Source organism: Mycteria americana, chromosome 1, assembly GCF_035582795.1.
Source record: "Mycteria americana isolate JAX WOST 10 ecotype Jacksonville Zoo and Gardens chromosome 1, USCA_MyAme_1.0, whole genome shotgun sequence".
Lineage (NCBI taxonomy): Eukaryota > Metazoa > Chordata > Aves > Ciconiiformes > Ciconiidae > Mycteria > Mycteria americana.
In genome coordinates, this window is record NC_134365.1 from 43,090,015 (window position 1) to 43,114,414 (window position 24,400).

Consider the following 24,400-nt stretch of genomic DNA (forward strand, 5'->3'; position numbering starts at 1 on the left):
TTGCACATCTGATTAGACTGCTTGCATTAATTCTGTCAACTCTGGATTTTAGTTACTTCTGTGTCTGTAGGACTGAATGCCAACTTGACCTCTGAGCAATGTTTTGGCCTGTTTATACTGATTTTAGCAAAAACTGGAGAAACTTTTTCCAGACAAGCTATTGTTTGGAGCTAGCTATAAAAATGGGTAACAGACATTTTTTCTTTCCAAGGAATTTATTTACAAATTTCCAAGGAATATATTTCCAAGGAATATGTTTCCAAATTTAAGGAACTAGATACAAATATATAAACTGCACTACTGTTGATGACACTGACCGCTATCTTTGAGAAATTAATTCCTCACCTTTTGTACCAGTATTAGAGGACAGTTAGTTCTCAAGAGAGGAAAGGAAAATTACCAGAAATACACAAAGAAACCTCTATTCAAATATCTAATATGACTGAACCATTTTCACTATTGTTACAGATGTAACAGAGCTTCAATTCAAAGTGTAAAATAGAAAGGACAAAATCAGATTCGTAAAGCCAACTCATCTGAAGGTAATGGCTATACACACAAGATGCATGTGACTATGGTGACTACAGTAAGTGGGAGCTAGGTTCCTCTATTATTCCCCTAGGATCTGAGCACACAGACCCTGGGATGCAATTAGTGGCTGCTGTGCTTGTAGAAAAACATTAACAGCAAGTAAAAGATTGAGCCTTTTCTATTCTGGTCAGAAAGCAGCAAGCAGCTGCTACATCTTCGACTCAGGTTTCACACTTGGATTCTGACCTTCAACCAGTCAGCCATAACAATAACTGATGGGTCTGTGATAGTGCTAAGTAATTCTTTTGTAGCTCTCTTCTTTTCTTCTCTGTAATTTTTCTTTTGAACCTGTAAATAATAATAAAAATATTTACAATGCCACAGCCATAAGCCAGTAATCAGAGCACAAAAAGACATCTATCAATACAAGCTGAGGAAAAAACTGTTAAATTCAATTTGCAATACCGATACAGAGAAGTAGCTTTAAAACACAGCATTTGACTTCAAGGTGTGAACAACTACTTCATGCTCTGTTTCAAGAGCAGCTGTGACGTAACCAATTTCAGATTCTTCTACAATTTGCTTTTAAGAAAACTCTTAAACTCTGAAACTCTGAGACTCTGAAACTCATGTTAGAATCACAGGGGGAAAACCAACCAACCAACCAACCCACCCCCCTCCCCTGCTTCTTTTCCTGGTGTAAAGTACAAAACCAAATTTGGACAAGATTCAGTTTTATAGGTACATTATCTGATCAGTAGTCTTTACACGCCAATTACTTTCCCTCCCCATTAGAAATTTGCAGCAACATATCTCCCTCTTTTAGAGGCAAACAATTTTATGTTTCTGCTGACATGATATGTGCCAAATGGAGTTTGGTCTTGTTACAACACAGGGGGAAGAAGGCAGTAGAAAAACCACAGGTATTGCATGCAAACTGTAACTCTGATAATTCAATTCGTTATTTCATTGCATGTAGATGTCCTGAGGTCCCTGCCAACCTGAATTATGCTATAATCTTCTGAGTTATCCCATAAGCTTGTGCCATCTTAAAGACTGCATTATAGAAGCCCATGCTCAAGTAACAGTACAATAAGATTTGAAGAGAATCAACACCACAACTTCTCACAATACTTAAATATTCCATCGGTCTCATCACTACTTGGCACTTTTGCCTTCTCGTTAGAGAATACAGTAAAACTATGTGAATGCATTTATAGTCCATGAGGAGTTACTTGGAAATGAATTCACCTTGAGAGATTCTTTTTTTGTAAGTTTGCTTGAAGATAAAGAGATGTCCTTCTCAGAGCCATTGAAAAGCTTGGATTCAGACTGAAATTCACAAAACACATAATAAATAAATGACAATGATAGATACAAGGATGTATTACTGTTGCAGGCACTTTAGAAAGTGTTTGAAGTGCACAGCTATGTTTGTAAGGTTCCCATTCCCACTTAAAAAAAAAAAAAAGCCAAACCCAAACCACAAGTTGTAACATGAGCTGCTCACCATCTATTTATGGAGTCTTTTTTCATAAGGGTTTTATAGGAAAGAAGTCTGAGATTCCTCCAGAAGAAGTTGAACTATATACAGTAAATATTTAGCCCATGTAGCCTGTTATTTGATACGTCGCTGTCTTGACTAGTTAGGCATTATTTTAGCAGAGAGAGAAGGTTTTAGGAGAATCCCAGTGATTAAACACAGGAGTCATTCCCATGTTCCCGTGACATACGAATCCCAGCATCTTCATTCATAACTTGACAGCTCCTCCGAATAGATTGCTATAGAGGCACTTACCCCATGACCCATGAAGGAAAATACAGCCTCTTCAATCTAGGATTCAGTGCTCTATAAATTATCAGAGTACAACTGACCACCAATGGCACTCGTTCTGCTCCTTCCTCCCTAATCCCACGCTCTGATTACTTTTTGCAAGTCATCTTCAAGAAGCTCACAGTGGTGACAGACAGGGGAACGAGACTCAGGTTTGTTCATGAAACCCAAGTCCTTGTTCATGGCAGGACAATATGCTGCCTCAGCACCACATGATTTCTCCCTCCCGCCTCTCCCCACATCTTGTAAGGTTCAAAGTTTATTCCTTGGCATCTGTTGCCTACAAGTTGAAAGGGAACTAGAGCCACCGAAGATTCACTCTGGGATAAAGAGCTCTTAAAAAAAAAAAAAAAAAAAAAAAGAGGAGTCTATCACGTCACTTCTACTGCAAGTCAGAGAACACTAAGTAGGTATCCACTATATATAAACTTCAGATAAATTACGAAAAGCTGCATTTCTTTGTGCACTGAAATATAAGCCTGATGGACCCAAAGTTCCTGCCTAGTCAAAAAAAAAAAAAAAAAAAAAAGGAAGAAAAAAGAAAAATCAATGTAACCTTCTAAACTGTGTAGATTCAAGGACAGTTTATGAGAACTGCTTCTCAAGCTGTTCAACATTTCTGACTAGTCATTTCAAATCTCATACTACTATGCAAAGTCTATTCACTGAATTTCTATTTTGGAATACTATAAAATGACAGTCAAAAAATATGCAAGTTTTGAGAAAACTTACTGCAATAATAAAAACAGCGCACTTGAGCACTCTTTTTCTTAACACACAAGTTGCTCAAACAAAAAAATAAAAATTAAAGATTTACAAGTGGAACAAAGCAATTTAACTTTGATCCTACTTTGACACCTCTAATTCAGAACTAAGACTTTACAGGAGTCTACTTAAGATAGCTAGTGTCAAAAAGATATGTGCAATAAGTGGCAAAAAATAATTTTATTTCAAAATCATTTCAACAATAAGTAAATGTTCTCTAACTTCCATATACATCTAGGAATAATGAAGGAAACCTCTTCATTTTGTATTAAAGATACGTTCTTAACACTCAAAATTTAGCTTTAAGACAAGCATAAACTTGAAATTTAATTCATCTGTCTAGAAGTTAAAGGAAATACAGTACTTCAAATGTAATAACAGAAGAGGGAAAAATGCTTATCACTGTCACATAAGAAGAGGTAATGAACTCGTTATGCAAGCTATAATGGAGCAACTTAAGTAAAACATTCATAAATATTCTAGTTGCTCACTAACAGAAAGCTAATGCAATCTAAAGGTCATGCATATAAAAGCCCTGAACCAGTAAGTATCACAGGTTACAAAAATGCATTTTCTCAGTATCTCAGTTTTAAAGCTCACTAATATGACACTGAGTAAGGGTCCATATTTACCTGTCCAACAGATTATGAGACAGATCAGTGATTCCTATATTTTTAAGCTAGTAACTTTCTCAGTGTTACACCCACACAAAGTGGATGGGATCAAAATTTAAAAGAAGAAAACATTTTAAGAGAACCTACTGCAACTCCCAGTGAGGTACATTCACTACCAGATTCTGGGCAAGTCTCATCACTGCTTTTCCATCCTGACTTAGAAAGAAGGGCTGCTACTTCACCTCCACAGCAGTGACAGAGAGTTACCATCCTCTGTTAGCCTGAAGTTTATTTGTGGGTTATAAAGGAATCACTACTCTTATCAAGCCCCACATGCAGTAATTGCAAAAATACAGATGAAGGAAAACATCTATTAGAGGTAGGAATATTGGTCTCATCTTTGATAGCAGAAAGACATAAACAAGAGTAATGGCAAAGCACACAAAGACTTAAGGTCCTAGACAACAACTAAGAAAAATATAAGGAAGAGAAAAAACAAATTGGGTAGTCACAGATAAATGATTAATAGAGTCTGAAATAAATCCCAGTTAAAAGAGACAGTATTAACTTGTTTTCCAAGTAAAAAATGATTTAGAGGTTTCTGGACCAACATAAGTATTTTGATAAGAAGCAAGCTGGATGGTAAAGTATGCTTCCTTGATCTCCCTGACAAGTGAGGCTCTAGGACACAGTAAAGCTGAAAGACACAACGTTTTGTGATTCCAAGTCAGATGTAAGACACCAACAGCTTGAAACGCTTAGCTACACACCACAGAACTGCAGCATCAGCTGCAGAAACTAACCTGCTCACCCCAGTGCAATTCTGATGACACCACTTAAGCAGGGAAACGCTACTATAATCTTTAAGTCGCTTTGATCTCCTTCAATATCTCTTTAATGTTCCTCTTTAAGGCTCTGACACATGAAATATCACAGAAAAATTTGTGTCAAGACCTCGAGCGCAATCCCTCTGTCTCCTAGGGCTGTGGCTGCCTGTGCCCAGGGCCAGCTCTGACAGGCTGCAGTGCTAGCCTTGCAGCAGACCCCTGCGGAAAGAGCTCTGCCTGAAAGCTGGGAGAAGCGGGCATCTCCCCCGTGTCCCTTGGGAGCTAGCTGTGTTCAAGCTCAGGTCCTCCCCTTCCCCTACAGAGCAGCCCACGCTTGCTGCGCCCTGAAAATCTGATTAAGTGTCTGCTACCATATCTGCCTCTGCAAAAAACAGCGGACATCCTAGCAGAAAATAGAAAAGCACACAGCTAGGTAATTTAAAGCCTTTGAAGTCTATCCTGTAGTGATGCCTAAATAAGAAAAACAAGTGAACTTAGCTACTCCATTCAGCAATCAAACCATATGCAACCTCCCTCTCCACAAACCGCAGTCTTTCCCTCTCCTCTTTAATCTTTAATTTCTCGAAGAGAAAGAGACACCTGTTTTATGAGACACTCAACTGCAAATATTTTTTTTCTGGAATTCCACATTCTTAATACATAAAAATCCCTAGATGAAAATTTAGTGCATTGACATGCCAGGCACTTTTGCTGACCAAAATGTTCATGCACTTTAAGAGTTACCATAGGCCAACAAATAAAGAAGGTATCATCAGAACGACCTATACAATGTCCTAAAACTGACAGCTTCTATAACTGTAACCTAAAAATTTAAAAGGATCTGGGAAAGGAAAAGATAGCTATGGTAGATTTTTCTCTATACTACTACAATGACTTTTTACATAAATCTCTCATCATGTACATACTATTTCTATACCACCAGAAAAGAACATTTTATTCTAAATAAGAATGTTATTGCACGTAAATAATTGCGATCAGAACAAAACACATCTCTGGAGAGAAAAGACCTGGAATCACTACGTAAAAAGAGTCTTTTTGGTCGCTCGGGTAGTTCATGTTTTCTTCCTTTTTAAAGTTTAGCCACCCCAAGATGCTATGGTTTTGGTGACTGCAGTGTCCATCTCCCAACTCCACTTTGGACATTCTCAGTTCTCACTACATCTCAGTGAGCCTTTCTATCTTGGGACTACACAATGATGACTATGAATTTGCCTGGCTCCTGCCTTTTCCATTTCTATTATCCAGACTACCAGAAAGCATAAACATGCATAGCAATTATATCTAGTTTAATATTCTGCTGAGCATGCTTTCCTTTGCACTCGCATTGCCTCAATGAAATGGGCCTTTATACTTGAATTCTGAGGTACCAAAGCCTTTGCAACAGACAGGACAACAGATTACACTTAACTATGTTTTACTCTGGCAATTTAAGCCATTAAACTAAACCTTTTCCAATTACAGTTTCTTAACATTCTTATAAAAAGATTTGCTACAGCTCAGTGACCAGCATCTGCACTTACAGCTAAAAAGGATTTTAAATTCTATTCCATAGCAAGGCTTGGCCTCCATCCATTGTTACATTTGGCAAGGCAACATCCCACCCCAAGATGACAATGAGAAGATTCCACATTTCATTTTCACTAATTTGAACTGTAGCTTTTCATGTGATGTCATCTTGAGAACTACATTAAGAAATTCCCTTTAATCTTTGTCTATTGCTAAATCTGAAGAGTAATCTTCAAGATTATCTACAACGAAAGTTAAATACATTTACACTTAATTAAAAATGCACTCAACTCCTTTGCACGCTGACATTTTAAAGCCAGATTAGGAGGCTGCTTTCCTTACCTTGCTTTTTGACATAGAATGTGCTGTATCCTCTTTGCTTTGTGACACATCTTCCTTCCCTTTGTCAAAACCTTAAAGAAAAGACAGCATTGTTGCAAATGATTTGAAGACATAACATTTTATATGAGATAGCCTTTGAAATAAATTTGCAAATTGTGTTCAGCCTAAAAAAGTGCAAGCAAATTGGATTTTCAAACGTGTACATACCAGTCCATCACATCAGTTAAAAACATACCGGCTACTACAATATGAACTAGTTTAATACCCACTAAGAGACAAGAACGGTCCACTGTATTTGGATGGTGCTGAACCTGATCCAATAACCTCACGAATCCTAAATATGGTGTGCAAACTTTTGTCCTTTTATCTTCTCATTCTCCCCTATCTGTGTACACACACGCACAGAGCAGAACACTAAATAAAGCCTGTTTTGGTTTGTTCATTTCTGTAGCTAGCAGTAATTGTTAAATACCACCTACATGAAAGCAAATCTGAAACACTGATTAAGATCGCCAGTCAGTTTTTTGCAAGCAAATGAAAAAGGTTTGCTTACGTTAGCTTTGAATTTATACTTTCAACTTGACGCTGCATAAGCGTAACTACAAGGCTTGATATTAAAACAGTCGTCAAAACCCACATTTATCTTGTGTGAGTGACTCACAGGACAAACTCTGCACTTTCCCAGTATCCAAAAAGCAAAGTGAGACGTGGCTGTAGCCAGTATATGTGTGACAATGGAAAGGGGGGTCACAACTGGCATTAGCACTGCTGCACAGCGGCTGCATGCCACAGAACATATACTGAGAACCTAGTATCCTCTTAAGGAAAAATAATCTACTCTGGTTATGAGACAGAACATCTCAGTGATCCATTTTCTTTGAAGAGGTTGGTGGTAGCATAAAGCTTTTATAAACAGGAATAAAACGAATTGTGCAATGCATTTATCTGCGTAAGTAAAAATGCCATCATTTGCATGCCCTCCAGATAGAAGGCAGATAAATATGAAGTCCTACATGAATTTCAGGAATAATCCACACAGCTGAAAAGCCTTGCATGGCTCTGACAGTGGTACCCTAGAGCTTTATCCCACCAGAGGGCACTACATCAGCAGATAAATTGCATAAATGGACACCAAAATCTTTTCTGAGCTTCCCTTTGAACACGTTCTGAACTTTGAAAGTACTCGGATCTCTAAAATGAGATTTAGCAGAGAAACAGTTTGATTTCACATTCTTCAGGGGAGCGTGTGTATGCATGGGGAGACTTTATGAGCTTTAAAATAATTTTTCTTAACTCTCTGTAGCAGTGTTCAGTGTAGAGTTTTTTTGTTTTGTTTTGTTTTTAATTAGTATCTTCACCCTTGCACAACTTACAATACCCAGAAACTCTAAGACAGGACTGCTTCATCTATCACAAATACACACCTTGGGAAGTTTCACTAAGTTATAGAGGCATTAGGTTGGTCTTCAGGTTACATGAGAAATCTGAGAGTCCTTTTAGTTTTGGTTTGGTAATCAGCCTTTTGGATTTTTTTGTTTATATTTATTACCTCTTGCAGAGATTCTTTTTTAAGACCAGATTTTTAAAAATTATATACTGCAATATAATGATATCTCATTTCATGTTTACACAAAGAAAACCTTACATGCCTTTACAGAAAGAAACCTTAACATGCCTTCACAGAAGCCCCTCTGTGCACAGTTCATTAAACCCATCCTTTTGAAATTCTTCCGACATATCCGTGATGTGTTTGTTCGGCTAATGAAAACCTATAATGCAGAAGACTACTTGATCACAGGGAATAAGCACCCAGACAGGCAGAAGATTTATAGTACTTGAGAATCCAGAAAAACCCCAAAAAGGCATGTCACAATCCAGAGGCCAGAAGCCACTTTTCCTATATAACACCAAATACAAAAGCACATTTTCTATAGCACTAGTCATCAGGTGCTGAAACAAAACAAAGGCTGCTTCAAGCCTTAGAGGATAGACCTGCCTTAGTTCACTGAGAAGTTATTAGATTTGATGCCAGTCTTAGGCGGTCAAACACACACCAGAACCATAGTAATGAGGTTTTCTCCTCACCACCACACCCAAAAGAAATCCCTCATTAGGAACCAAGTTCCACTGAAAATGTAATGCAGGCATTTTCTAATGGCTTTCCAGTTTTTACTTATTTATGTATAGGCACATACAGAAGATGTAGTGATGGGAACCAACAAGGAAGTGCTAAGTCAGGATTGTTCTTACAGAAGAGAAGCTATAATTTACAGCTTGCTTCCTTAAGCGCAGCAGCTTTAAGGGCTTTACGCATCCTTATCTAACATACATACGTTTTTGTGTTCATAAACAAGCTTTCCATTGGCATCACCAATGAAAACAGAATGTAGTACTGCGTCCCAGAGAATCAGACACAAAGACCAAAGCACAGTCGCGTTTCCCTGAACTTCACCTCCTTGCTTCCAGTATCTCGAGCCCAAGAGGTATGTGTGCTTGCTGATTTATAAACACACCGCCACATTCACTGTTCCCTTCCTTACTACTCACAGGCACAGCAAAGGGCTATCTGAGGGGTTTGCTAGCGAACCCAAGTCAGGGTGCTGCAGACCCTGGAACACCTTGCACAACTCCATCTTGGTCTGTGAGGAAGCCCAACCAGTCAGCTTCACATCCCACACCACCCTACTTGTAAACTCCCTCTCTGTAGAAGGGATAAGCTCACTCAAAATACAGACAGAAGGCTTTCCTCCCTATGTGCTAAAACGTATGTAAAAAAAAAAAGTCATAATTCAGGTGCTGATCCAGACACAGCCTCATCCACTGCAAGGACGCGTTTTCCAGGGAGCCTCTATTAAGGGGGAGAGACCTCAATACCATAAGCAGCCTTACTTCTTCTGGCAAGAACATATGATACTAATACCTGCAGGGAAATTTGTACTGAAACATCACAAAAAGCTATATATGGGCCCAAGCTGAGGACAATATACACTTTGCCGTGGAAATACTTGGTCAAGGAAACAACAAGAACAGAATAATTATATTCACAATATATCAACAATAAGAAATACTGTTTTCTCCCTTCCTGCTACCAGTTATGAAGAACAGATTTCTCTATGGATTTCTGACAAAGACCACAGCAAAGCCAAGAAAGCTGTGCCTCTGAATGATGCTTTGTGTTATTGCTTTTTGTAGCTTTGTCTACCCCAGAGGTACTGAAAATTGCACCACAAAGTCACTGAATCAGTGTCTGGAACAGAGACTGCCAGGGTATGAGAGGCTAGAGGCAGGGTCCAATAAAATAATGTGTTTCAAGTTTTTCAATGTTTATCAGCAGTGGTTTTGGGCTTAATATTTGAGCTTACCTGCTGTTTCCCATCCTGTAATTCAACCAGGAACTCTTTAACAAGATAACCTGAGCTCACATTTCACAACATCAAAATTCAGGTGTTGAAGATGCAGTCCCTTTCTGTAACTTCCTCTCTATTAAATCTCTTGAATTTGTGTATCGTTTTCTACCTAAAATCCTGAAAGCAATCTTCAGAGTTAGGAGACAGAGAGCAAGTGCCGTTTGAATCAACCGTCAGAGCTGCAGACTGAGCTCCCAGTATTATTTACGACACTTGCAGATTTAAAAGAAAAAAAAAAATTATTTTAAACACAAGCTCCACTACTGTAGCCTCTAAAGCAGTTCTGGACATCAGGGATTGTGTTCAGAAAAACACTATGTCTTAACAGGCTTTCTCCCAGCGTGACCTTCCTTGTCCTAACATCTCAGGCCCCATGTGCTCTGAAAGCTGATCCCAACCCCAGCACAGTCAGCCACAGTTCACGGTATGACCTTAGAAGCCAAGGGAAACTGTCCGTTCGTACATTCCTACTGTGAGCACTCGGCACGTCCTTCAAAAACTTGCAGGCGGAAATCTACGTGAAAACTCATGATGAGCTTCCAGACAGATGCAAGAGCCTGACAACAGCATGCCACTGCAACAATCAGAACTCTACGCATGCAAGAGGCCAATGAAACAAAATCAAACGACGCTTCTTTAGAGACTGAGCTGGAACATGCTGTCAATACCAAAAGAAAAAATTCCTCCAAAACATTGTCTTTGACAAAAAATGAGGAGTATATACATTGTAAGATTAGTGTTAAAGAACCTTTAGGATAAAGTCTGTGGTAGGGTACATTTTAAAACAAAACTGTTTAGTTAAGAGATTTTAATTCTGAAGCATAACACAGGTATAATTCTTTAAAGTCGCACCCATAATCTGTCCCTTCAATCAATTTTGAGGGAAGGGAAAAACCAAAACCAACCATGTAACATCCTACATCTCAAATACTGGTTTTGTACCTCTCAACAAAAGCCATCTGCAATTAGTATATCTGAGAAAAATACACCAGAAAAAACACGTTACTTTTTAATGCCAGATTTATTTTATCCAAAAAGAAAGAATTACTATCCACTGGAGGCTTTTTTCCAACAAACAGAAGAACCAGTAAAACACCAATGCAATGCATGAAAAGATCACAAATAGCAAGCCAAGCAACAATATTACTGACTTCCAAATGAAAAGCAAGGAACAGACTGATTTGATTACAAATGTGCATGTGCACTTGTGAAGAACAAATAATTGAGCTGAAAAAGTATATGCTTCTGGAAGAACTATGAGCCATACTTAGTGGGATATATCAATACTGGTGTTACATAATAAACATGGCAGAAAAAAAAGGAAAAGTCTTTTTAAAGAACTGAACGCAGGAGACAATAGTCTTTTTAACTTACCAATTTTCAAAAGCTTGCTGACAGCCACTTTTAAGAATACAATCCCATATTAAATAACTCAGATTCCTCCATGGATTTTGAAACTGAAGTAGTTAGAAAAGCAAGCAAAGTCCTTTTATGTATTTTTCTCATGGTCATGTTTTCTTTTGCAAACACCATATAAAGTAAACAATAATAACCAAAAAATGTCCTCATTGTAACTATACATGGGTATCTTTTAGGCAGGCAATAACTACTCCTTGCTTAAACCAAACTGAAAGAGTATACTTTCCAGCATATTAATATTGTTTAAATTCTTCAGATATATGGAAGATGCCAAAAGATAAAACATTTTTTAGTTATATGTTTACACTCGATTTTTTTCATTAAAAACTGTTTTCCATTTGTTCTGCATTTTAAGAAGTCATTCATTGTCCACTTACAGACAGCTATCAGCTTTAATGTAGAATCCTACACAGGAAGGAAGCAAATAGGAAATGAATCCATTTTTGTTTCAGTAATTACCAGACTACATGCATTTATTGTAAAGGTAGGGAGGCTCTGTCTAGCTGCCAAGCCCATGCTTTCAAGCTTTGAGATCTTTATTTCCTGAGCAGCTTGAATAAAACTCAGTGTTAGATTCTTCGTAGAAGGCTAATCATTTCCTGAAGCAGAGTGAAAGGAAACATTATAGGGTAAAACATGAGGTTTAATAGAACGTGATGTCCCAAGCAACTGCCCCCACCTGCCTGCGGCTGAACATGCTGCTCCAGTGATTCTGCAAGCCAGCACGGGCCAGCGATGAAGAGAGCTCCCTGATCGCCAGCCTGCGACCTCCCCTATGCTCTGCACCCCAACTCTTTTCCATGGCTTCAGAGCCAGGGCTTACAAATTCAGTGAGCCATTCTGCAGAAGGCATACAACAAAAAGGGAAAACTATTTTATTCCCCCACCCCCCACCCTCCCCAGCATTCTGGCCCCGTTGGACTACACAACAAAGTGCGTATGTGCGCATGCACAAGACAAATCACACATACAGAGTAATTCTAGTAAGAATGTACAATTTCTACAATGTCCCCTTTCAGGAAGAGGTGACCTTGTCACACATTTTCAAGCATCGAAGTTTCCTGAAGTAAACTGCTGAAATTCAGGTACCTATATCAGAAGTGCACATTATGGACAATGAAACTCTAGAAATTCATTTCAATATTCCAGTACTGATTTTCAGGAGGCAACAAATCAGAGCACAAGGAGATTCAAGCCCTTTCTGGTGTTAAATGTCTTAAAAATCTTGCACTACAGAGTTTAGCAAGGCTGTGCTTTTAGCCCTAACTCATTCTATCTTGTAATTTTATGTCAAACCACTGATGACAAGCATGCGGACTCTTCAGTAGTTACAGCTAAATTAAAACCTTCTGCTGTACCCTACTATTTTACAGGAAGTCCATCGTGTGCAGGACGAGCGGAAAGTACAAGGGAGGAAGGTGTTTATAAACCACATCACAGAACTTCAGTCATAAAAGCCCAAACAACCAAAACAAATATTCCAGTCAGTACCAAATACACTAATGCCTTTTAAAGAGAGATTTGCTGCGGTATAAGCTAACTTACTCGCCTACCTACAAATCTTGCCACTACAAAGAGCTGTTATCTAAATGCATACAAGCAATACTCTTTCTGATTTCTACCAACGTGTCAGTACATTACTTTCATTCAAGTTGAAAAATTTGAGGTGGAAATTATATTCTCTTTTGTACATTTTAAGAAATGCAAGACCAAAACAAACCTGGTAAAGCAGGAGAGAGTTCGTTATATCCTCCAAATGAAGCATTCCGGACAAGCTTTCGGCCATCAGCTCTTGCAGAAAAAACAGATGAAATCCCAGCACATGAAGAAAACCTACGTCGCACTGGACCCTCTTCCTTCATGAGTTAAGGTGTTTGTGTAAGGATTATGCTCTCTGTGAAAGCTGGTTAGCATTAGCTGCTTGGAACAAGAGTGTTGCAGTAACAGCCTTTTACCTCACATTCTGATGAGTAAGATACAAAAGGGAAAAAAAAAGAAACAAACGAAGGGCACACGTGAAAAATGCAGTGAAGAGACAGAGGCTGCCAAATCAGCAGCAAGCCAAGCAACACTATACTCCTCTCGTCAAACCCATTAGGACGCTTACAGCAGAATGGCTTTGCTTCAGCTCCTCTTTTCCACAAATACACCACATCTCATTTTTTACATCTCAGTTTTGGTCCTACTCACCTCTGCTTTCTAAGCATGCAAAAATGATTATTATTTAGGTTTTAAGGATTCATTAAATCAATTGTTTTTCCTGTTAGTCTTTCAAGTCCCAAATTTATATTGCACAAAGCACAACTCGTGAGCTACGTGGCTTCCCTATTTGATATTGCGGTACGCTATGGGAATCTGAAAAGGGAGCTGATGTTTTGTGTTACACAGCCATGCTGAACTTTCCTGTTTAGGCACTTACCTAGCTAGTTTTCATCAACTGATTGCCGTGGCTTCTGCATCTTCATTTCTCATTTTTATTTAAAAGGTGAGGTAATACCTTTTTCTTCTCTAAGACTCTGCCATATTTATATATACAAACCAGCCTGACTCCTGGAAGAGTTGCACAAAATAAGCTCCACAAAAAGGGTTTTTTATTAATGCCCCAAATATTTTATGCAATGAATAAAACACTTAAATGAACCACCTTAAATTTTAAACATAAAAAATCCCAGTAAATTGTGCTTCAAGACTAGAAATCAGCTGATCCAAACAGCTCTTGCTGATAGCTACCAGAATAAAGCTAAATAAGCTCTCCCTAACCTCCTTCATCCACTGCTCATTAGATCGGCTCCTTCTTTGCCCTGACGTCTAGCATGCACGGCCACCCTCTTCCACATGTGGAATTTCCTTCCTGCCTGGTGCTTCTCTGCTGATCACATTTTCCCCGCCACACCTTATTTCTGACAAAATACGCTTTGAAACCTACTCTATTTGCTGGAAAGCAGAAAAAGAAGACACTAAGAATTGGCTTGAAAATACGAACTTGTGTTCTCCCTCACTCCATACTAGAGGTCTCCTCTTCTTACAAAGTGAAACACATCCCACAAATTAAATCAATGGTAGTGTGATTAATCAATTTGATTAATCCTCAAATAATACTGTTTACTCCAGCTTCTTATGCAAAGAAATGTACTTACTATTTGCAGCTCAGTCATTTCAGTTCACATTGGCTCAAGGATAATAAAGTAGACTGAAGTATTTTATAACCCCTATGAAAGGTTTTAACTGTGCAGTGTATGTGCATTAGTACCCATAGATACATGCACTAAGACACATACAGAAAACACTGAAAATAATTTTTTCTGATTATGAAACATGGTAGCTTCCAGGATCCTATGAATCACTAGAATTTCTTCATGCCTCTTAACAGACTAATGTCCCAATACATGCCAAGGAAAAAAGGACGTAACTGAAAAAAACTAATACGAGCCATCAATAGAAACCATTATATGTGATACGTAACCTTGACTTCTTTTGTACAAGAAGTGAAAAACTCTATTCACTTGGGCACAGGGAGGGGGAGAAACTGGACCAGCATGTCATGTGTTCAGGCCTGTCTCCATTTATCCATTACTGTGTCTCATACTTCTCTCAGCTGAAGCAGTCCTTGTCCAGATGTCCCGGAAGGAACAGCAAGAGCAGCTGAAAAACTTAAGGAGTGGAATGGTGGGGCAATGAGGATGAAATGCAAGGAGGGAGAACACCACTTTTTTCTTCTTCTTTTTTTTTTTTAAATAAACACAGCTCCACATTGCTTCTCCAAGTCTATCTTCTTAACTACTAAACAGAGCAACTACCTTGGTCCAAATCTCTTCAGAATATGCATTTTCATTTTCTAACTAAAATCAAGAGAAAGCTGAAGTAGAAAACCTCCCCTTACACACAGAAGGAACTGTATCCTCTCATTACAGACCTATCTTGCCCAGTTAATGGGTCTGTTATCTCGTCTTTCAGAGTCAGGGCTATGACCCTGCCCGGGGAATACTCTGCTGACACTGGTATCAGGAGGTTTCCATGCCTTGTACCAGAACGGCAGGGTGGCACAGACTAACAGGAGGCTCCACACCAGCCACCCGCACCGCTCTGTCTGCATCTGCCTCCAGCCACCGTTCTGGAGCCTCTACTGAGCATGACTCTGCCAGCCTGCCAGGTTCTTCCACAACATAGCCTTCTCTACCACCTTATGTTCATGTTACTAAAAAGTGGCTAGACATTCAGGGGTGGGAGGAAACAATGTAATCCTGAAGGTTTCCCCCTTATTTCTCTCCATGCCCTCTCCAGTCCCTTGACACTGTTCATGTAGCCAAAGTGTAAATGAGAACAGATTAAAAACCTCTTTCTCCTTCCCATGCCCTTTTCTCCATTTAGAAGTGAAGCTGAAATCTTTGGGTAGATAAAATTAAGAATTTCAATATGGATAATGTTATATTTCCGCTCTCCGGAGCTATCTCCCAACCAAGGAAGCCATTATCCGGGTATTCTGACTAAGTACCTTCTGCTTTAACTCAACAGCAATATAGGAGAGACAAGACTCTGTCTTTTGCCCAAATATGACTCTGTCTCACCACCACAAAGGAGGGGGAAAAGAAAAAACCTAATGTAAGCTTCCTCCTTCATCTCCCTCCCCCCCACCAAGTCATCTTCATATTTCACTTAAATCTGCAGTGGTAAAACAGTTAATTACATGGTTTGGCTGTAAAAATTCACTAGTTCTCCACCTTTTCAACAGCTTGTGATTTATTATGCCTGCTAATACTTGTATACACGTGCTCATTTGCTTCAACTACTTCAAAGCAGTATACATTGCTAGAGAGATAGCTGACACACAACTGAAAGGCTGTTAGATCAAAAGGAATATCTAACATTTAATAAAAATAAGAATTCTTCTCCATGGTGATTCTAAGCTAAAGTTTATTGTAAATCTTGAACATCAGCCTGCGATATTGAAGGGGCTTCTGCTCTCCACACACTCAGCACCCAAAGCTCTTAGAAACCCTTTTAATTCCTTGCAATAAATTTGATTCCTTAAAGGACACAGAGGTACTTTTAAGTAGTTGGAAGTGCTTTTATTTGCATGTTCTGTACATGACAATGGAAAGGTGCACTTCATTAGCTGCCACATATTAGAAAAAAAAAAACCAAAAAACCAAAAAAACAACCAGCCAACTTTTCCCTCTTCTCCCCTCCCTGAAAATAAATTGAGACAGAATAGGTCAATCTACTGATAAAATTGGAATTAGTATCATTCATTAGGTTATCTTAGACTAATGTCCCAGGAAGCCTTCTATCCTTTTGGTATCAGTTCCCAGTACCTTAATAACTGATATACTCAGAAAATGCACTGACAGACACAGCTTGGAAGTTTACATGGTTTCAAAAAACTCACAAATAGAACTACAGCCAAGTTCAACTGCAGAAGTCAGACATAGCTGGAAAGCCTGCATAAAGAGGAAAGTAACTGCACTCTAGCCTAAATGCATCAAGTGTGTGCCACAGTGTATCTGTACATGAAAAAATAAGATTCCTCATAACAAAAGTTAAGTACTTCATGAAAGCAGGCACTAGACTAAATATGCCACTGAAAGGGAGAAAAAGTCTCCCGGTTTCTCTGTTTTATATAATACCTAAATCAGTAGTAAGATGAAAAAAACATGACTGAAATATTTAGTTCACCTATCTTGGGGGGGGGGGGGGGGGTGTGGTGTGTGTGTGTGAAACCCATTCTCAGTCAATCTGTTGAACATCTCTTTAGAGGAGGAAAACTTATCTGTTGTATAAATTTTTCTAAAGGACAGAATGCATTTCTCATATCAGCTACTCAATCAAGGCTTCTTCAGTAGTAAATGCTGGCTAAAAAACAAATAATAATCCTGTGCTTAAGACATTCTTCCAGGATATTACCTGGGGCAAAACTTAAATCTCAGTATACAAAACAAAGGCAAATAGAAGACATGTGCAATTCCAACAGCGCATGAACACTTTTGACAAAGCCTGGTTTTAGTTTTAAAACATTTCTCCAATTGAAAAATATTTACAGCTGAAATATTTTTGATAAGCTGATATATTTATATTTTGATACAGCTGAAATATTTTTGATAAGCATAGGCTTATCAAAAAAAGACCTCTCTGAATTGTACAGGTATGAATTCCAAGCATGGAAATTGAACTGAAATCAAATATATTCTGAACTATCCAACTGAGGATTTTTAAGTATAATAATCCTTTTTACATAGATTTTACAGTTTAAAATAATGAACACATTACACAAACTGATACTGACACAATAATACAACTAAGAGTATATCTAGTGATGAAAAGTAAAAAAATATTCCTTTTAGCCTTAGAAGTATACAAGGAAAACCCAAAACCTTCTTAAAACCAAACTCTGTAACAGCTAAAGGGAGAAGAAGGAGGAAGGAAAATTGATGTTGTAGCAGGGAAGACAGAAGCTTTTCAGACTCGCCCTTCAAGTCTGACAATAATTTGCCCTGACATCTCAACAACGCTACGTTTTCCAGTAGAATTCTCTCCCTGGTCCAACAGAAGAAAAGGTCATAAATAATCCTCTGTGTGCGGTATACGCTCTTTGTGATACACAGAAAACAGAAAAAGTAAACTGCTAGACTATCATACCTATAAATGAGTTTTACCCAGCACCTGATTTTTGCACATGGACTTTAAATGAAAGTGTTTTTCTCCTATTTAAAGATATACTTGCCTTCAGACACCAATGTTTGATTCAGAAAAAAGACTTCCGAACCATGACGCTACAAGTTGTGTCGGTGGCTTATAGTGGCAAGTTTCTTTCACCAAATATTCTTCTGTTCTCTGGTATTTCCAAGTTGAGTGCAGTTTAGCTGAGGAGTAATTCCAGAGGCACGCCTGACAGTGGTTATGAATGAACACCAAGGCTCCCAGTGCCCTGTTGGCAACTGTACTTGGCTGCAACTCGTCGCTTGCTAACACTCCTGCTCAGCTCCTCCCACCCAAAGTCAATAGGCTTGCTCACTGTTCAGGTTTCAACAGTTTTCATCTCAGCCCTTATGAAATTCTCAAGGTCACGGTTCAGGTTCAAGTAGGCCAGCTCTGCAGAGACTGTCATGGAGAAAGAGAACTTGCTCGAGAAGTTTCACAGTAATCAGCCCTGCTGTGCCTTTCAAACCCAGTCCCACACTTTCATAAAGCTATAACCCACACGGAAAGGAGTACATGCAATTTACCCAAGCCACAAATACTGGGTGGAGTAGCATTGCAGAAATGGCACGTTTTAATAAACACATAATGACTTGCAGAGCGGAATGTGCCAGGGTATGCATTACAGCAAGAAAGCAGGAGGTCAAGATAATAGATTCAGGAGACTAACCACACACAGCACAACTTAAAACATTTCACAAGAAATTCAGTCTGGTAACACAAGCTAAAAACAGATTATTCAGACATAGCTGAAGAGCCTGCATAAAGAGGAATGTGTCCGCACCCTAGCCTAAATGCATCAGGTGTGTGCCACAGTGTATCTGTACATAAAAAAATAAGATTCCTCATAACAAAAGTTGTTATGTAATCAAGTATGTACTTCCTTGATTACTGGGACTAGAACCTCACTCACACCCCGTTTGAGACAAGCATCACTAAAGCTATTCCAAATAAGTCGCACAATTTTGCAGAACTGGGGCTTCACCTCCATGAGGTACGCTCCATCATAAAACTTAAAAGTGACCACCTCTGACACTGGGGTCAGGGCCCTGAAGCAGTACAACAGATATTAATCCAGAACTACCGAAAGAAAAACCAGTCCACATGGCACCTATACACTGCTGATTAGAAAATACTTCCTCAGCATCAAATGATAAGGTAAGACAAATAAAAACACCTCCCAAGAATACAGCAAGAGAGACCAAGACTCTCCAAGTGCAAGGGCTTGCAAGGTTTTAGACAAAATTCCCACATGGCAGGGGAAAGCAAAAGCGTTAACATTTCTCTAAGCCATTAGATGCACTTACTCTACAGAGAAGGTGCCTGACTTCAGAAGTATATTTACTGTTAATATAGAAGTGTTAAAAAATAAGCTTGTCAGAGCCTCAACAAGCCCTCTAGCAGTTTCCTTTCTAGTGCTGAGACAGTGAGACAGACTTATGGAAAGATGAAGCGAGGTAAAAAAGCATGACATGCTTAGTAGTAAGTTGCTCTTACTGTGTCAAGATAACAACTTATTTAGCCATTCTTCAGTTTCTCTGTTCAAAGGACAGATATAGTGGAGGGAAACAGGAGATTGTATTTATGAAGTTACTTCCATGACTAAGTCTGTCTAGATGTAGAGAGTAAAGTCAAAGGAAACATGAGAACAAAACCAGAAATCAGTATCAAAGATTAGATATAACCCAACTACCCAGGAAACAGCTTGATTTGGAACCATATAGATTGGCAAGATTCTACCATCTGCAAGCCAGACACCATTATCAAAAAGAAACGTTAACACACTGAAATTGCTAGTTCAAAGAAAAGCAGGAGCTGGCATTTAAGCAGTGATCAGTATTCTACCAGTGGAGTTACAGCCTCCCCCACGCTCAACGCATGCATCTGCTATAACCACAGGCATGCAGAATTTCTCTCTCCAGCTCCAACACAGAGCCTCTCCACTGTGGCTTCAGTCTCGTGCACCCTCATGAACGAACAGGCTCTCATGACCTCCTAGCAGAAATTTGGCCAAAGCACTGAGGACAAGTGCCCATCTCAGGAAGAGTTGCTAATACTTTGAAAAGGCTTCAAGTTCACTGACATGGGGCTGTATCTTTCCCCGTGTCACAGTAATCCCTCTTTCCCCTAACAGCTGGTAAAAGGAGATGTGTGCTACATCTCCAGAGCTTCTTGCACACTGGCCACCAGTGGGCTAGAACAGGGATGACAAGCCAGGAGCTCCAGATATTTCTTACCACCCTGACAAACAAAATGTGCTGCCATTGCTGTCAGCTGAGCCATACATCTGAAACAAACATTTTTTAAAGGCTGCAAGGTCTACAACGAATCACCTTTAACTTGTTAGCTGCCTCGGGTAGACAGCAATGTCCAAGTCTTGCATTTTCTTGGTCCTTATCCCATCATGTTGAAGGCATCTCATCCCTTCAGTAGTTAGCAAGTGTTCTTTAGGACCTAGTGCTTGAAAACATCTATTTTTCACCCTCCACCTTCTCTCACATGCAAAAATAGTTAAATTTGTATTTTCTCCCCAAATGCAGCATCCTACAGATTAAAATCATAGCATGTCCTTTAGATGTCTACTGTGGAGCAAACAGCCTTTTGTACAAGCTCAGCACAGCCAAAAATGCCCTTACCCTACACCAAAAGCAGCTTTCCCTCCTGCTTTCTATTCATTGTGATCATCATCATTATTGGCAGACCTATAATTCTGTTTCCAGTGTCAATCCACCTCCCTGCACCTAAACCACTTCTGTTTCTCAGTCATGTAACACAGAATACATTCTCGTCATATTGCAAACTGAATTAACAGCTACTACTACTCTGCTGGAAAGGAGGGGCAGATCCCGCCCAGATCCTCAAGCTCCTTCTGGACACACACTTTCGCTACTTATCTTTACTTGTTAAGCTGACTTAAAACAAAACAAAACAAAACAGATGACAGCAAGATGCTGTTAATTTAGTTCAAAGATGTAGATTATTGTAAAATATCTCCTCCTTAATCTTTATCATCCTAATACACTTTTCCCAGATACTACTCACATTTTCACCCCATCTGCATCTCATCAATGCTTGGATAAAGATAGGAAAAATACTGAGGTCTGATGCACTCAAGTTCAGGAGCCAGGAAGCTTGTCTGCACAGGTCACTGTTCTCCACATGAAATACAGAAACTAGAGCTCCAAAATCTTAATGTGTTAATTGCTGAGTTGCCAGCCTTAAAATATCAAATACTGTCAACACAAGCACCACTGCTATTTGTTCCTGTTTAAGTATGGATGATGCTCCCATTAGTGCCACCTGCAAATCAGAGTCCTCATTCAAAGCCACAAAAACCTAAACCAGCAAGATCTTTCTATAAGGAAAGTTGTGAATTTTGCATTCTTCTTCATATGGATTTTCACCTCTTCACACTCTTAAAAAATAAGACCCAAGATTATCTCCCAAGCAAATAAACACGTATGTAAATTACTAGAAAGTGAGAAAATAGAAAAGCATTTCATCATGTATACTTTGTAACATACACTCAAAGGCATACAAACAGCAGCAGCACAAACTCTTATTAAATAAAGCCATAAACAAACAATATGAACACTGGTAAAAAAAAAAAAGTCAGGCATTTTCAAACATGCTATTACAGAATTTTAAATATTACTATCTTAGCTAGATTTCTCTCTTTACCACAAGTACAGCTTATTATTATTTGAGCATCTATGCTGTTTTCATAAGAAGTTTGAAATATGTTTTATCAGCATATTTATAAGTTAGAAAATATTAAAAACCCTCTCTGACTTTTTCATAAACTTTAAGTGATCACTATTTCTATATTAATCCATTTTATCAAACAAATAAAGCAGTATCCCACTGTAAGTCTGAGTTAACAAGATTTACAAGAATCCAATTTACCAGGGATAATTTGTGTAACAACATAAACAGCTTACATCAGCAAGCAGAGTTCTGCTCTACAGCTTTTGAAAAGGCAGTCTTGGACTCGATATTTTTCACGTTCATTTTTTAACCGTAATAAAATAGTTTCATCAATGATTCCTTTTGGTTGCACTTATAGTAGGTCAAAAAAAGTAAAACACCAAAAATAAGCTTGATAAAAGTTTAGTTGTTTGCCCATTAGTAGTTAATAATATTTTCAACCATAGAATGCAAACACAGAAAATGAGCTAAATTAACATTGTTCAATTTACATGTCAGCTGCTAGAACTCAAAGATGTTTTAGCAGTCCTAACATCTATATGCACTACACTTACAAAAATATGGTCTTGGTGAGTTGGCAAGGCCATGCTACCGCACTAGAGCCTAAAAACACACCATCCCACAAACATAAGCAAAGCTTTACAGCAAAAGCTAACTCCCCAAACCCATTAAAGTTTCCATCAAAAGGCTGCCGAATTATTTAGGTCCAATTCCAAGTCTGACAATTCTAAATAAAATATTTAGCAAAAAACACAGTACAATCATTTAGTATGTTCAAGGCACGGAGAAGTAGGAAGGTTTCGTTGCCTAGCAGATAAGGCAGAAGAAAACCAACAACGATCTGAACACAAAACATACCAGAAGGCAACATTGACATACAATATATAGCATTGACAAGTTAAGAGACAGGACTAACTTGGCAGATGTTATAAAAGGACAACTAAAGACTTCAGAGGTTAGAATTAAAGACTGCATGTGGGGAAAAAAAAAAGATTTCCTTCAGAAAGTTTGATCTTGCAAATTCTTGCCAAATCTTTATCACTGTTTGATCATTTCCCACCCTGATTTGAGAAGCAAAGTAATCTATTTGAGTAAGCTGTTGAGCGAAACAGTCTAGAAACTGATTCCTTAAATATATACAATGAAAAGTGAGGAAAATCAGTAAAAGTTTTCAATATCAACTCAATGTGGAGCTGCTCAAGGCCACTTTCACAAGGAGTTCCTGAGTTACGATGCTGAGAAGCTCCATAATCAGAAAGCTTTCCATTGTGTAGTTGAGCTTAGAGCTCCCATGGAAAGTTGTATTGCTGCTTTCTATAAATGGTGGTACTACACAGAATGTGAAAGGTTGTCTAGTTAAGCCAACTTTGTGCCTTTATTAAATCCTTTCTTGCATGCAGTGGATGCAAAAAGCTAGTTTTTAGGTTTGTTTTGATGTCTCAACACATCCAAGTGTTATCAGCTTTTGCAGTAGATGGCACTTGGATTCTGGTATTCTCCAACTTAAAGCCACTGACATTTGGAGGCTCAATAACTTTATTTTATAGAACAAATCGTAATTGCAGCATTACGACCAGGATTGGCTTATTCTGACACCCTAGTTAACTAATGATGGGCAAGGCAGAAATAAATTAAATCCACAATAATTAAAATTACAAGTCCATCTCAGGACTAATGCTAGATACCTCTGAGTTAGCCTTCAACACTACAATTCTGAACTGGCTATGTAAACTGGTGAGCATAATAAACAAGCATAATCCCCACCATCAGCTTTTCTAATACATTTCGGTCAAACAACCTTGCTGAAGCTTTCTATGGAAGCAAGTCTGACCTCCACACCTTTAAAGGCCAGTCTGTAGCCTAAAAGATAAGCTAGTCTTCAGTCTCAGAATAAAGGACAGCATATCTTCCAAGAATCTTAAAAACACTATGTAAAATAAGAAGGTGCAAATTCTTCCTGCAAATGTGCAGAATAATGACAGTGTAAATAGACTTTCGCTTAACAATCACTAGACAATGCTGCCAGATCAAGCTGTACTCTACATTCGTAAAACAGATCTGTACTGGAATCCAAAAAAAAGACCCCCATCTCTGGCTCAGGCGACATACTAAGTTCCATCTCACAAGAGTGAAAGGAGTGAGGAAGGAAGAAGTCATGTTTCAAACTAAGAAACCAAGTACAGGAAAATAGAAGCTTTCTGAAATCCAGAGCTATGGTCACATAAATTAAAATCCAGTATTTATACACAGGAGCACTTAAAATCATGAAATACATACCACTTACAACTTCACAATGACACGTTACACTGTTCACCCTTGGTCCCAAATAGGAAGCCAATGGCCCAAGCAGATGTTAAATGCTTACCTCCACTCCCTCATATTAAGACTCAAGTTCTCATTTACTTTTAATCATATTCCTAATACTTGTAAGTACGATCTTACTTAAAACACAAGCAGAAGACACAAATTAAGCTTGTTTCAGTAGACCTTCCAAGTGATGGTCACTGAGCATGCCTCTCCCTGGACTGCTGCTGGTCAGCCAAAGAATCTGGCACACATGGTGGTGTTTTCCCCACTAACACCAAAGTGCTGGGTGATCCAAAGACTGCCTCTTCACAGGTTTCTTTTCTTTCCAACTCATTTATTTTTCACCACAAGCTCTTTACAACACTGGCTTTGCCACACAGGCTCTTTTATTCAGGTAGCAGGAAACATAATTTAGGTAATGGTGGC

At 38.7% G+C, this 24,400-nt stretch overlaps 1 protein-coding gene across 7 annotated transcripts in view; it reads right to left on the minus strand.

Annotated features, from left to right (window-relative positions):
- Positions 1-24,400, minus strand: part of OSBPL8 (oxysterol binding protein like 8) — a 101,468-nt gene that overhangs the window by 30,938 nt on the left and 46,130 nt on the right. For 5 of the 7 annotated variants that reach the window (XM_075495852.1, XM_075495818.1, XM_075495801.1 and 2 more), the window contains 3 exons: positions 6,441-6,511; positions 1,783-1,863; positions 778-879 (listed from right to left, as the gene is read on the minus strand). In XM_075495852.1, coding sequence (XP_075351967.1) covers positions 778-879; positions 1,783-1,863; positions 6,441-6,511 — 254 coding nt within the window. Of the gene's footprint in view, positions 1-777; positions 880-1,782; positions 1,864-6,440; positions 6,512-12,986; positions 13,230-13,685; positions 13,797-24,400 lie in introns of those variants that run through there. The other 2 variants (XM_075495835.1, XM_075495825.1) reach the window with 2 other exon arrangements.